Genomic DNA, 16,763 nt, shown 5'->3' with positions numbered 1-16,763 from the left:
GTGTCAGCGGGCTCAGCGCTCTGCAGTGTCAGCGTGCACAGCGCTCTGCAGTCTCAGCGCTCTGCAGTGTCAGTGGGCTCAGCGCTCTGCAGTGTCAGCGGGCTCAGCGCTCTGCAGTGTCAGCGGGCTCAGCGCTCTGCAGTGTCAGCGGGCTCAGCGCTCTGCAGTGTCAGCGGGCTCAGCGCTCTGCAGTGTCAGCGGGCTCAGCGCTCTGCAGTGTCAGCGGGCTCAGCGCTCTGCAGTGTCAGCGGGCTGCGGGCCGGTTTATTAAAAAACAAATACAATAAAATTAGTTTGGGATCAGGCTGCAGAGTCCGGGGGCAGGGTTTATACAGGGCCCCTAGACCGTTATTTATTGGACTGTGGGCCACCATAAAGCACGTGCACATGTTACACAGGTAACATTAAAGTCTGTATATAGGAGCCCTATGAGAACTGCAGGTTTATTATTATTAACCAAATATTTGATAATTATGGAAAGAATAATGGAGGTTATTCGGATATGGACGCAGATCTAGATTCCACAGCAAGCTCTGCGTCCACCTACTCACATGCCGGGGGCCGCACACACAGGGGAGAGGCCGCTCCACATGTGTGTTGTGCTGCACCCCTCCCCCCCCCCCCCCCCCCCGATACATGCGATTGCATGGTGAAGGGTCACACACACACTATTGCCGCAGCAGCTGTCCATCTCTCAATAGCCCTAAATGTCTGGCTTAGATGCAGCACATCAGGGATATTAGAATGTGTCACTTTGTCCCTCTTTTCTACAGTACAGTAGTCCCTTATTTACATCCTGATGTATAGAACAGGGAAGACTGTGAGCAGGTAATTACCTGTCTCCACCCAGTACTCAGAACAAATGGTATATTCCACTGATATAAATACAGGTGATGCTGGAGCACCCAGACACTGCGTCCAGGTATCATCATGGCTGCACATGGTAGAGTTGGTGGTCTCGGGGCAGCTAAACCAGCGGATGCTGAGGTGCAGAAGCTCTGTGACGAGGTAACACGCTATAATTATATACAGTCCCATCGCTACTATATATCTGTAACACGCTATAATTATATACAGTCCCACCGCTACTATATATCTGTAACACACTATAATTATATACAGTTACACCGCTACTATATATCTGTAACACGCTATAATTATATACAGTCACACCGCTACTATATATCTGTAACACGCTATAATTATATACAGTCCCACCGCTACTATATATCTGTAACACGCTATAATTATATAGTCACACCGCTACTATATATCTATAACACGCTATAATTATATACAGTCACACCGCTACTATATATCTGTAACACGCTATAATTATATAGTCACACCGCTACTATATATCTGTAACACGCTATAATTATATACAGTTACACTGCTACTATATATCTGTAACACGCTATAATTATATACAGTTACACCGCTACTATATATCTGTAACACGCTATAATTATATACAGTCACACCGCTACTATATATCTGTAACACGCTATAATTATATACAGTCCCACCGCTACTATATATCTGTAACACGCTATAATTATATAGTCACACCGCTACTATATATCTATAACGCGCTATAATTATATACAGTCACACCGCTACTATATATCTGTAACACGCTATAATTATATAGTCACACCGCTACTATATATCTGTAACACGCTATAATTATATACAGTTACACTGCTACTATATATCTGTAACACGCTATAATTATATACAGTTACACTGCTACTATATATCTGTAACACACTATAATTATATACAGTTACACTGCTACTATATATCTGTAACACGCTATAATTATATACAGTCCCACCGCTACTATATATCTATAACACGCTATAATTATATACAGTTACACTGCTACTTTATATCTGTAACGCGCTATAATTATATACAGTTACACCGCTACTATATACTGTATCTGTAACGCGCTATAATTATATACAGTCACACCGCTACTATATATCTGTAACACGCTATAATTATATACAGTTACACCGCTACTATATATCTGTAACACGCTATAATTATATACAGTTACACCGCTACTATATATCTGTAACACGCTATAATTATATACAGTTACACCGCTACTATATATCTGTAACACGCTATAATTATATACAGTTACACCGCTACTATATATCTGTAACACGCTATAATTATATACAGTTACACCGCTACTATATATCTGTAACACGCTATAATTATATACAGTCACACCGCTACTATATATCTATAACACGCTATAATTATATACAGTTACACTGCTACTATATATCTGTAACACGCTATAATTATATACAGTTACACTGCTACTATATATCTGTAACACGCTATAATTATATGCAGTTACACCGCTACTATATATCTGTAACACGCTATAATTATATACAGTTACACCGCTACTATATATCTGTAACACGCTATAATTATATACAGTCACACCGCTACTATATATCTATAACGCGCTATAATTATATACAGTTACACTGCTACTATATATCTGTAACGCGCTATAATTATATACAGTTACACCGCTACTATATATCTGTAACGCGCTATAATTATATACAGTCACACCGCTACTATATATCTATAACACGCTATAATTATATACAGTTACACTGCTACTATATATCTGTAACACGCTATAATTATATACAGTCACACCGCTACTATATATCTATAACACGCTATAATTATATACAGTCACACCGCTACTATATATCTGTAACACGCTATAATTATATACAGTTACACTGCTACTATATATCTGTAACACGCTATAATTATATACAGTTACACCGCTACTATATATCTGTAACACGCTATAATTATATACAGTTACACCGCTACTATATATCTGTAACACGCTATAATTATATACAGTTACACCGCTACTATATATCTGTAACACGCTATAATTATATACAGTCACACCACTACTATATATCTGTAACGCGCTATAATTATATACAGTCACACCGCTACTATATATCTGTAACGCGCTATAATTATATACAGTTACACTGCTACTATATATCTGTAACACGCTATAATTATATACAGTTACACCGCTACTATATATCTGTAACACGCTATAATTATATACAGTCCCACCGCTACTATATATCTGTAACACGCTATAATTATATACAGTTACACTGCTACTATATATCTGTAACACGCTATAATTATATACAGTTACACCGCTACTATATATCTGTAACACGCTATAATTATATACAGTTACACCGCTACTATATATCTGTAACACGCTATAATTATATACAGTCCCATCGCTACTATATAGCTATAACACGCTATAATTATATACAGTCCCATCGCTACTATATATCTATAACACGCTATAATTATATACAGTCCCACCGCTACTATATATCTGTAACACGCTATAATTATATACAGTTACACCGCTACTATATATCTATAACACGCTATAATTATATACAGTTACACCGCTACTATATATCTGTAACACGCTATAATTATATACAGTCCCATCGCTACTATATATCTATAACACGCTATAATTATATACAGTCCCACCGCTACTATATATCTGTAACACGCTATAATTATATACAGTCCCACCGCTACTATATATCTGTAACACGCTATAATTATATACAGTCCCACCGCTACTATATATCTGTAACACGCTATAATTATATACAGTCACACCGCTACTATATATCTGTAACACGCTATAATTATATACAGTTACACCGCTACTATATATCTGTGACACGCTATAATTATATACAGTTACACCGCTACTATATATCTGTAACACGCTATAATTATATACAGTCCCACCGCTACTATATATCTGTAACACGCTATAATTATATACAGTTACACTGCTACTATATATCTGTAACACGCTATAATTATATACAGTCCCACCGCTACTATATATCTGTAACACGCTATAATTATATACAGTCCCATCGCTACTATATATCTATAACACGCTATAATTATATACAGTTACACTGCTACTATATATCTATAACACGCTATAATTATATACAGTCCCACCGCTACTATATATCTATAACACGCTATAATTATATACAGTTATACTGCTACTATATATCTGTAACACGCTATAATTATATACAGTCCCATCGCTACTATATATCTATAACACGCTATAATTATATACAGTTACACTGCTACTATATATCTATAACACGCTATAATTATATACAGTCCCACCGCTACTATATATCTATAACACGCTATAATTATATGCAGTTACACTGCTACTATATATCTGTAACACGCTATAATTATATACAGTCCCACCGCTACTATATAGCTATAACACGCTATAATTATATACAGTTACACCGCTACTATATATCTGTGACACGCTATAATTATATACAGTCCCACCGCTACTATATAGCTATAACACGCTATAATTATATACAGTTACACTGCTACTATATATCTGTAACACGCTATAATTATATACAGTCCCACCGCTACTATATAGCTATAACACGCTATAATTATATACAGTTACACCGCTACTATATATCTGTAACACGCTATAATTATATACAGTCCCACCGCTACTATATATCTATAACACGCTATAATTATATACAGTTACACTGCTACTATATATCTGTAACACGCTATAATTATATACAGTCCCACCGCTACTATATAGCTATAACACGCTATAATTATATACAGTTACACCGCTACTATATATCTGTAACACGCTATAATTATATACAGTCCCACCGCTACTATATAGCTATAACACGCTATAATTATATACAGTTACACTGCTACTATTTATCTGTAACACGCTATAATTATATACAGTTACACCGCTACTATTTATCTGTAACACGCTATAATTATATACAGTTACACCGCTACTATTTATCTGTAACACGCTATAATTATATACAGTTACACTGCTATTTATCTGTAACACGCTATAATTATATACAGTCACACCACTACTATATATCTGTAACACGCTATAATTATATACAGTTACACTGCTATTTATCTGTAACACGCTATAATTATATACAGTTACACTGCTACTATTTATCTGTAACACGCTATAATTATATACAGTTACACTGCTATTTATCTGTAACACGCTATAATTATATACAGTTACACCGCTACTATTTTTCTGTAACACGCTATAATTATATACAGTTACACTGCTATTTATCTGTAACACGCTATAATTATATACAGTTACACTGCTACTATTTATCTGTAACACGCTATAATTATATACAGTTACACTGCTACTATTTATCTGTAACACGCTATAATTATATACAGTTACACTGCTACTATTTATCTGTAACACGCTATAATTATATACAGTCCCACCGCTACTATATATCTGTAACACACTATAATTACATACAGTCACATCGCTACTATATATCTGTAACACACTATAATTATATACAGTTACACTGCTACTATATATCTGTAACACGCTATAATTATATACAGTCCCACCGCTACTATATATCTATAACACGCTATAATTATATACAGTTACACTGCTACTTTATATCTGTAACGCGCTATAATTATATACAGTTACACCGCTACTATATACTGTATCTGTAACGCGCTATAATTATATACAGTCCCACCGCTACTATATATCTGTAACGCGCTATAATTATATACAGTTACACTGCTACTATATATCTATAACACGCTATAATTATATACAGTTACACTGCTACTATATATCTGTAACACACTATAATTATATACAGTTACACCGCTACTATATATCTGTAACACACTATAATTATATACAGTTACACTGCTACTATATATCTGTAACACGCTATAATTATATACAGTCCCACCGCTACTATATAGCTATAACACGCTATAATTATATAGTTACACTGCTACTATTTATCTGTAACACGCTATAATTATATACAGTTACACTGCTTCTATTTATCTGTAACACGCTATAATTATATACAGTTACACTGCTACTATATATCTGTAACACACTATAATTATATACAGTCCCACCGCTACTATATATCTGTAACACGCTATAATTATATACAGTCACACCGCTACTATATATCTGTAACATGCTATAATTACAGACAGTCACACCGCTACTATATATCTGTAACACGCTATAATTACATAGTCCCACCGCTACTATATATCTGTAACACGCTATAATTACATACAGTCACACAGATACTATATATCTGTAACATGCTATAATTACATACAGTCACATCGCTACTATATATCTGTAACACGCTATAATTACATACAGTCACACCGCTACTATACTATATATCTGTAACACGCTATAATTACATACAGTCCCACCGCTACTATACTGTATATCTGTAACATGCAATAATTACATACAGTCCCACCGCTACTGTATATCTGTAACACGCTTTAATTATATACAGTCCCACCGCTACTGTATATCTGTAACACGCTATAATTATATACAGTCCCACCGCACCTGTATATCTGTAACACGCTATAATTACATATACAGTCCCACCGCTACTATACTGTATATCTGTAACATGCTATAATTACATACAGTCCCACCGCTACTATATATCTGTAACACGCTATAATTATATACAGTCCCACCGCTACTGTATATCTGTAACATGCTATAATTATATACAGTCCCACCGCTACTGTATATCTGCAACATGCTATAATTATATACAGTCCCACCGCTACTGTATATCTGTAACACGCTATAATTATATACAGTCCCACCGCTACCATACTCTCCAACATTTTACACAAACATCTGTACAAATTTGCAAAAGGGGCGTGGCCACGGGTAACTTTTCCTATTCTTTTAATGGAAGTTTGGAGAGCCAGAAATCGGTACAGACCATAAAAAAAGGTCCAGCTGGAGGGTATGCGCTACTATAGATCTGTAACATCATTGTGACCGGGTACTCTTCCGTAAATAGGGAGACGAGTGAAAATGGCTTTTCTCCAGCTGAAATGCTATCTGCTTGTGCCCCAGGACCATCCACCACAGACCCTCCTCAAGCATATCTGCCAGATTTACCTGCCCCCACACAGCTCCCTCACTTCATTATTCTTCCATATTCATAACAACCCCCCTGCTTCCCGGACTGGTCCAAATTCGGATCTGATCGCAGCAGCAAATGTGTTAGCAGTTGGGCAAAACCATGCTGCAATGCAGGTGGGGCAGATGTAACATGTGCAGAGAGAGTTAGATTTGGGTGTTGTGTGTTCAAACTGAAATCTAAATTACAGTGTAAAAATAAAGCAGCCAGTATTAACCCTGCATAGAAACAAAATAACCCACCCAAATCTAACGCTCTCTGCACATGTTACATCTGCCCACCTGCAGTGCACATGGTTTTGCACATTAGCTAACAAACTTGCTGCTGCGATCAGATCTGAATTACCCCCTATATATACCTGCCAACGTTGCTGTATGTAGGATCTATGGGGGTCATTCAGAGTTGATCGCTCGCTAGCTACTTTTAGCAGCCGTGCAAACGCATAGTCGCCGCCCACGGGGGAGTGTATTTTCGCTTTGCAAGTGTGCGAACGGCTTTGCAGCCGAGCGCAGCAAAAACATTTTGTGCAGTTTCTGAGTAGCTCTGGACTTACTCAGCCGCTGCGATCACTTCTGTCTTTTTCATCTCGGAATTGACGTCAGACACCCGCCCTGCAAACGCTTGGGCACGCCTGCGTTTTTCCAAACACTCCCAGAAATTGGTCAGTTGACACCCACAAACGCCCTCCTGTCAATCTCATTGCGATCGGCTGTGCGAATGGCTTCTTGTTAAATCCATCGCTCAGCAACGATCCGCTTTGTACCCGTGCGACGCTCCTGCACATTGCGGTACATACGCACTTTTGCAGAGTTTTGAGCTGATCGCTGCGATGTGAAAAATGTCAGCGAGCGATCAGCTCAGAATGACCCCCTATGTGTGTTAGGATTAACCCCTGGGGTTGTGGCTGACACTACAAGACAATGTGGAGAAAAACTTGAAATGTTTAATAAACGAAAAAACAGGAACAAACAGGTAATGGCAGGTTTTCAGGACATCCAGGTTAGTTTAGTGTTGCAGAAACAGGGGTAGTGTGTAAACAGGCAGACAGTAGCAGGTATACAGGATTTCCAGGATAGCTTAGTATGCAGACACAGGGTGATATATAAACAGGCAGACCATGGCAGGTATACAGGATTTCCAGGATAGCTTAGTATGCAGACACAGGGTGATATATAAACAGGCAGACCGTGGCAGGTATACAGGATTTCCAGGATAGCTTAGTATACAGACACAGGGTGATATATAAACAGGCAGACAGTGGCAGGTATACAGGATTTCCAGGATAGCTTAGTATGCAGACACAGGACGATAGATAAACAGGCAGACAGTGGCAGGTATACAGGATTTCCAGTATAGCTTAGTATACAGACACAGGGTGATATATAAACAGGCAGACAGTGGCAGGTATACAGGATTTCCAGGATAGCTTAGTATACAGACACAGGGTGATATATAAACAGGCAGACAGTGGCAGGTATACAGTTTTTCCAGGATAGCTTATTATACAGACACAGGGTGATATATAAACAGGCAGACAGTGGCAGGTATACAGGATTTCCAGGATAGCTTAGTATACAGACACAGGGTGATATATAAACAGGCAGACAGTGGCAGGTATACCATACTTACCTACTCTCCCGGAAGCTGCGGGAGGCTCCCATTTTTTTGGGGTAGCCTCCCGCACCCCCGGAAGAGTGGGCAGGTCTCCCACATCCTGCTCGCACCCTAGTGATGCGAGCAGGATGGAGAGATAACCTCCCGCATTCACGGGTCCGTCGGGTGGAGAAGGGGTTAAAATGACGCAAATTGTGTCATAGCCCCGCCCCCTTCCCGCAGACCCGCGAATCGCTGCATTTTCCGATGCGGGGCTTAGTGATGTCACAGTCCGGCCCCCGCCCCCCGAAGACACTGCAGCGTCTCCTCTCCGGGCTTTTCCCGGAGAGGAGAAAGAAAATGTAGGTAAGTATGAGGTATACCATACTTGCCTACCCTCCCGGAATGGACGGGAGGCTCCCGAAAATCGGGTGACCCTCCCGGCCCCCCGGAAGAGCAGGCAAGTCTTCCGAATTCGGTGGACACCCCCTGCCCGGCCGCCCACTTAGCGAGTAAAGTGGGCGGTCCGAGCAGGCGATGACGCGATTCTTGTTGAATCGCGTCATCATAGCCACGCCCCCTGCTGTATAATGCCGGTAATAGCGGCATTACACAGCAGGGGGCGTGGCTTACATGACGCAATCCAGGAGCCATGCCCCCGTTCCGCCTCTGGCCCGCCCCGTTCCACCTCTGGTCCGCTCCCTCACTGCCCGCCTGCCCTGATGAGCCGACCGGCTGCTCTCTCCCGGAGAGAGCAGCCCAGAAGTCGGCAAGTATGAGGTACACAGGATTTCCAGGATAGCTTAGTATGCCGACACAGGGTGATATATAAACAGGCAGACCGTGGCAGGTATACAGGATTTCCAGGATAGCTTAGTATGCAGACACAGGGTGATATATAAACAGGCAGACAGTGGCAGGTATACAGGATTTCGAGGATAGCTTAGTATGCAGACACAGGGTGATATATAAACAGGCAGACAGTGGCAGGCATACAGGATTTCCAGGATAGCTTAGTATGCAGACACAGGGTGATATATAAACAGGCAGACAGTGGCAGGTATACAGGATAGCTTAGTATGCAGACACAGGGTGATATATAAACAGGCAGACCGTGGCAGGTATACAGGATTTCCAGGATAGCTTTGTATGCAGACACAGGGTGATATATAAACAGGCAGACCGTGGCAGGTATACAGGATTTCCAGGATAGCTTGGTATGCAGACACAGGGTGATATATAAACAGGCAGACAGTGGCAGGTATACAGGATTTCCAGGATAGCTTGGTATGCAGACACAGGGTGATATATAAACAGGCAGACTGTGGCAGGTATACAGGATTTCCAGGATAGCTTAGTATGCAGACACAGGGTGATACATAAACAGGCAGACCGTGGCAGGTATACAGGATTTCCAGGATAGCTTAGTATGCAGACACAGGACGATATATAAACAGGCAGACAGTGGCAGGTATACAGGATAGCTTAGTATGCAGACACAGGGTGATATATAAACAAGCAGACAGTGGCAGGTATACAGGATTTCCAGGATAGCTTAGTATGCAGACACAGGGTGATATATAAACAAGCAGACAGTGGCAGGTATACAGGATTTCCAGGATAGCTTAGTATGCAGACACAGGGTGATATATAAACAGGCAGACAGTGGCAGGTATACAGGATAGCTTAGTATGCAGACACAGGGTGATATATAAACAGGCAGACAGTGGCAGGTATACAGGATAGCTTAGTATGCAGACACAGGGTGATATATAAACAGGCAGACCGTGGCAGGTATACAGGATTTCCAGGATAGCTTTGTATGCAGACACAGGGTGATATATAAACAGGCAGACCGTGGCAGGTATACAGGATTTCCAGGATAGCTTGGTATGCAGACACAGGGTGATATATAAACAGGCAGACTGTGGCAGGTATACAGGATTTCCAGGATAGCTTAGTATGCAGACACAGGGTGATATATAAACAGGCAGACCGTGGCAGGTATACAGGATTTCCAGGATAGCTTAGTATGCAGACACAGGGTGATATATAAACAGGCAGACAGTGGCAGGTATACAGGATAGCTTAGTATGCAGACACAGGGTGATATATAAACAGGCAGACAGTGGCAGGTATACAGGATTTCCAGGACAGCTTAGTATGCAGACACAGGGTGATATATAAACAGGCAGACAGTGGCAGGTATACAGGATTTCCAGGATAGCTTAGTATGCAGACACAGGGTGATATATAAACAGGCAGACAGTGGCAGGTATACAGGATAGCTTAGTATGCAGACACAGGGTGATATATAAACAGGCAGACAGTGGCAGGTATACAGGACAGCTTAGTATGCAGACACAGGGTGATATATAAACAGGCAGACAGGGACAGAAGTCCAGCAAATAACAGGACAGGTCCCTGCCACACATGAACTAGGAAACAGCATACAATGACCAGCAATGCTACCTGCTCCCAGGCAGCCTACATAGGAGAAAATCAGGTGTTATCCATGTTGATAATTAGCAGATATCCGACAACACCCCAGAGTGACCCCTAGTGGTGGGAAAGCATAATGCAAAAGGGTATCCAGTCTTTAGGTCGACAACGCTTGGCTCGACACTCATTAGGTCAACCACTATTGGTCGACGTGGCAAATGCCGACGCATGAAAAGGTCGACATGAGTTTTGGACTTTTTTTTTACTTTTCCATACTTTATGATCCACGTGGACTATGATTGGGAATAGTAACCTGTGCTGGGCGCAGCCAGGCACCCTACCCAAAGCAATGCGAGCATGTGAGGGGACACGGTGCCCTAATTGGGGTTCCCGGTCACTTTATGAAGAAAACAACACCAAAAAAAAAAAACCATGTTGACCTAATGACCGTGTTGACCTATTTCAGGTGTCGACCAATAGTGGTCGACCTAATGACTATCGACCTAGTTACTGTCGGCCCAATGATCCACACCCATGCAAAAGAACATGACAGACACAATATGTAGCCTGTATCCTCCTCTATCCAATCCCTGTCTTACCATAGATGTAAGGCAGAGGGCAGGGCCCTCATACCTCTGTTATCCAGGTCTTATTATGTCAGAACAATGGACTATGCTGGTGCTACTGTATATTGTATATCACAGAACACGTTACCTGTCTGACTGCGGTGTGTTGTGTATATTGTGTATCACAGAACACGCTACCTGTCTGACTACGGTGTGTTGTGTATATTGTGTATCACAGAACACGTTACCTGTCTGACTACGGTGTGTTGTGTTTAGGTGAGGTCGGAGCTGGAAAAGAAAGTAGGAAAGAAATTCAGCACTTTCAAAGCCGAAACGTACAAGACTCAAACCGTGAGTGGGACAAACTATTTCATTAGGGTAAGTACTCCAGGGGGTGACTGCGGTGTCCGGCGGGGGGTGACTACGGTGTCTGGTGACTGCGCCTCTAAGTACAGACCAGTGTGAGTCTATTGTGTAGTAATTGGGTCTCATCTGCTGTTCATATGCCAACCTACATTACATGCATCTGGGAATAACCTATAGAAACACAGATGGCACAGTACCCGCTATGTATAATGCTCCTGTCTCCTACAGGTGGCAGCTGCCATCTTACACGTGCAGCTTATCCGCTTGCCAGGTCCCCGTAACATCAGAGGCTCTTCCCTGTCTGGTCTTCTCTGTGGGAGCGGGTAAAAACCGGACCAGTCCTCCTGCAGCAAACTCTGGTATTCTGGAGCTTGTAGTGCTCGTCCATGTCCAGCTGGTGTCCTGTTCGGGTGGATGTCTGTGACAGCTGTCACCAAGGAGGGGGGGGGGGGAAATTAGCCTCTTCAGGGGCATTTTAAGAGAGGAGGCCAGTGTGCAGCCTTCTGCTTCAGGGGCTCCCTCCTCTGACTGATGCACAGGATTTAATACTTACCTCTCCAGAGTCCCCCGGCGGTGCCATCCTTCTCCGCAGCGGCAATAGGGTCTGAGAACATACTCTATTGCGCATGCGCAAACCTCCAGGAACACGGTGCAGTGGCCATTTTCCTGAAGATTTTGCTAATGCGCATGCACAGAACTCCGAAAAAATGCCCGCTGCGCCATCTTTTTGGAGTTTTCAGTAGGCGCAATACTTTGTTCCCCCTAGTGTTCAGACTCTATTGCGCTGCCGAGAAGGGATGGCTCTGACAGGGGACTCCAGAGAGGTAAGTATTAAACATATGGGTGCAGTGTGTGTGGGGTGGGACCCCAGGGGCCCGTGTGCCTCGCACCCACTATAGATATGTCAATGTGCCTCCTTGTATGGCTCTTTGTTTGTACCGGTGACTGAGGCTGGCACAGGAACCCTGTAGTAAAGACATATGGAGTCATCAGGACCCTGTGACCTGTATCACTGCTTGGGCTAAGCATGACACAGATCCAGTTATCAGGTCAGCAAAGGTCCTCTCCACGAAGGGAAACTAGACGCGTAGCGTCTAGTTTCCCTTCACAGCGGCCAGGGGCAGCGGGGGGGCACAGCAGCAGCGGATCTTGCCCTGGTGCGGCGCCCTCCGAATGGCGCCCTGCGCCCTCCGGGAGGCGGCGCCCCGGGCAAAAGTCCTGCTTGCCCGTGGCAAGATCCGCTACTGGCGGGAATCCTGTTGCGCAAGCGTGGAATGACACTGGGAGCGATCCAACTGAATCCCTCTCAGAACGAAATGCTATAAGAAGCTCATAGATGGCATTACCCACTAGGTTCAAACATTTTTCAGACTCCTGACTGCATTTCTGGCCTTAGTACATCCCACCTTGAGGGTGAGATGCATCAAGCCTTGGAGGGAGATTAAGCGGGGGAATTGAACAATCAATCAATTGGCTTCTAGCTCATTTCATAGACTGCTGGATAAAAGGCAGCTACAATCTGGTTGCTTTGAGTAACTTTTCCACGACAGCTATCTCCAAGGCTTGATACACCTCCCCTTAATGCTCTATCAGGTTGATAGGCAAAGATGACAGTGATGACTACTGAACTGTCGCTAAAGTGTGGTGACCGCCTAGCTTTTTTTTTTATTAATACAGTGGGCTGGTATGTAATGGCGCCTGAGTTCACCGGCGGTGTGGGTTGCTGCCTGAACTCAGACATTGACCCTTTAAAAAAACGCAGACTTTTTTTAAAGGGTCAATCACAAGGTAAGATCATGTCTTGTACGTGATTGCCTCTTTAAAAAAAAAACCGTCCGCGTTTGGGCGGCAACCCACTTGGCACCGCAACTTGGGCGCCATTACATTCGGCCCAGTAAGTGGGTATAAAGCACGTTACCTCTTTCTGCTTTACGGTAACGTTACAGTCCTAGAACGCTCTCACACTTTGCGCAGTTTATGCATCTGCTATGCGGGCAGGAGTGATCTTTTTTTTCCCCAGATTCTTTACTGAAACGTGTACAAAAAATCCAAAAACATGTTAACTTCGCGGTGACTAATGCCCGATAGGCCTTAAACTGGCCAATGACCGAAGCTGTAAGATGAAACTTCTATTCTAACCTTCTAGACCGCTCTGCAACATTGCTGTATCATACTTGCCTACTTGACCCTCTCCATGAGGGAGAAAATGCTCTGTTCCTGGACTTTCCTGGTAATGTATGATTGCCATCACCTGTGGTGAGCCAGTTAATTGATAAGAAAGGTGTTTCACCACAGGTGATGTCAATCATACATTACCAGGAAAGTCCAGGAACAGAGCATTTTCTCCCTCATGGAGAGGGTCAGGTAGGCAAGTATGTGCTGTATGTGTTCAGGCCACAAATGTATGACTTTCCCCCAGATGATGAACCGGTGGAGGCTCTCTCCTGCAGTTACCTAGAACACGTTTATATAAAGTAACTCTGTCTCCTAGATCAAGATGGGTGACAACGAGTATATAGACATCCGTGTGTATGAAGCTCTTCCTCAGGCCAACAAGAAGCCGGAGCTTAGTGGATACCAATGTGTGAAGACCAAGGACAGTGATATTGAATATTTCTGAATCCGGTCCAGCGAGAGAAGATCTGAGGCTCGCTGCCTTCATCCAGCTGTAACCGGAGGCCTAAGTAGCCTGAGTAATGTGTCCTTGGAGTCTATTTGTGCAAGATGTGGATTAAAATGTCTTTAATACAACAAACATGTGCTCTGTGTAACACTGGGTAACCTGTGCAGGGGCAATATATATCAGATTGGGGCGGGCCACCGGGAGAACGGGGCACTTCCCACTGGGCTGGACTCCCTCTCCCAGTGCTAGATTAAAGAGAAGACACTAGGGTCCCCGGGTCCCCCACCACTGATTGGATCGTCAGCCACTGTGACCACGCCGTGGCTGTCACAGTGGGCCAGTAATGTTGTGTTAGGAGGGTGCTAAATTATTATTCATCACTAATAAAACCAGAGACGGTGCAAGGGCTACCTACCCCTAGCAACACAACGAACCCTACAGCCCAGTGATCCGCATACCCACCCCCCACTCACATCTACCCCGGAGCACCAGTGCCTCGTTTTGTAGGTGTGGCCAAATTCACAGTAGGTGGGGTTACATTGTTTGGTGCTGAGCAAGGAATGCACCGCCATCTAGTGGCTGTCACCTCCATGCAAGTTCTGATGACTACAGGGAACATTGCTCCTGATGCAGAGTTGTATGCAATTGTACTCGCTGCTGAGAATTTGTACACGACGGTTGTACAAAAATATGTTAATATCACAGCAGCCGAGAATTGTATTCAGAATAGGCAATTATCAAAGATCTCAGTAACCCTATAGTGCGTAAAATGGTCGCTGGTAGCGAGACGCTGGCGCCATGATTTTTGGGTAATGGATCGCAGTTGCAGCCTGTGAGATGCCCCAAAAATAGTCGAGACAAGCCTGCGTTTGACTCGCCGATCCCCCATCCACAAATGATATCTGTCTGTCAATCCCTTTGCAAATAAATCTGCTCTGCGACCTCCATCACACGACCATTGCTCCACATGTGTAATAGAGCGTAGACGCAAGTTCAGATTAACTGCAAATGCTCAACTGCGTTCATGTCAGCATTGTGTCATCACTGAAACGGGCACATTGGGGGTCATTCAGATCTGATTGCTACTGTGTGTTTTCGCACAGCATGCGATCAGATCCGAACTGTGCATGCATCCAAGCCGCACTGCGACAGACGGCTGCAATGGGGATTGGCACCCTGTGATGGGATTGTGCGAAGGGACCATCCAAGGAGATTGACAGGAAGAAGGCATTTGTGGGTGGTAACTGACAGTTTTCAGGGAGTGGTTGGAAAAACGCAGGCGGGACCAAGAGTTTGCAGGGCGGGTGTCTGGCGTCAATTCCGGTCCCCGGACAGGCTGAAGTATTCGCAGCGGCTGAGTAAGTTCTTGGCTGCACAAAATGAGTTTGTGCTGCTCTGCTACACATGCGATCGCACACTTGTATGGTGAAAATACACTCACCCTGGCTGCCTTGTATAGTGAGCAGAGTGTACATTACACAGTGCGTACAAATTGACTAAATGTGTAAGCAGAGCCGGATTAAGGGGGGTGCCCCGGGGGTCAGTACCCCGGGCCCCCCTGTTTTAAGGGGCCCCCCGGCCGAAGCTCTGCACTGATCTACAGGTTGCCGGGGCAGTAGGGATCCACGCTGTGCATGCGGCTTCCTCCCTTCTCCTCTCGGGCAGCACGGTCGGGGACTGAGTCAAGCAATCTCCAGCCTTCGCTGCTGCCAGGAGAGATGCTGCTGGTGGCAGAGGCTGGAGATTGTTTGACTCAGTCCCCGACCGTGCTGCCCGAGAGGAGGGGACTGACCACTGGGGGGCCCTGCTGTCTTTGGTGCCCCGGGCCACCCGAGGGCTTAATCCGGCCCTGTGTGTAAGGGTCGCGCTAAGGAACCATTATAAACAGAACAATGCCAGTTGTTTTATAAAAAGAACAATTAATTTCAATTCATGCACTTAAAATCACACTTAAAACCCCCCACACTGCTGTATATGGCACGAAACGCTAGATAGAGACAA

At 43.5% G+C, this 16,763-nt stretch overlaps 1 protein-coding gene across 1 annotated transcript; it reads left to right on the top strand.

The window, feature by feature from the left end:
• Positions 1-926: 926 nt before the first annotated feature.
• LOC134988528 (cystatin-B-like) lies at positions 927-14,865 on the top strand. The gene is made up of 3 exons (XM_063950557.1): positions 927-1,008; positions 12,050-12,151; positions 14,631-14,865. Exons 1-3 carry the CDS (start codon positions 931-933, stop codon positions 14,757-14,759), a joined length of 309 nt encoding a protein of 102 aa, XP_063806627.1. The 5' UTR covers positions 927-930; the 3' UTR covers positions 14,760-14,865.
• Positions 14,866-16,763: the final 1,898 nt, after the last annotated feature.

Source organism: Pseudophryne corroboree, chromosome 2 (genome assembly GCF_028390025.1).
Source record: "Pseudophryne corroboree isolate aPseCor3 chromosome 2, aPseCor3.hap2, whole genome shotgun sequence".
Classification (NCBI taxonomy): domain Eukaryota; kingdom Metazoa; phylum Chordata; class Amphibia; order Anura; family Myobatrachidae; genus Pseudophryne; species Pseudophryne corroboree.
This window is presented reverse-complemented; position numbering and strand designations above follow the sequence as displayed.

Excerpts from the sequence above, each read along its gene's own strand:
- LOC134988528 (XM_063950557.1), top strand. The coding sequence starts at position 931 with ATGGCTGCACATGGTAGAGTTGGTGGTCTCGGGGCAGCTAAACCAGCG. Across the intron at positions 1,009-12,049 it reads TGCAGAAGCTCTGTGACGAG|GTGAGGTCGGAGCTGGAAAA; the intron begins GTAACACGCTAT and ends TGTTGTGTTTAG. Across the intron at positions 12,152-14,630 it reads GGACAAACTATTTCATTAGG|ATCAAGATGGGTGACAACGA; the intron begins GTAAGTACTCCA and ends TCTGTCTCCTAG.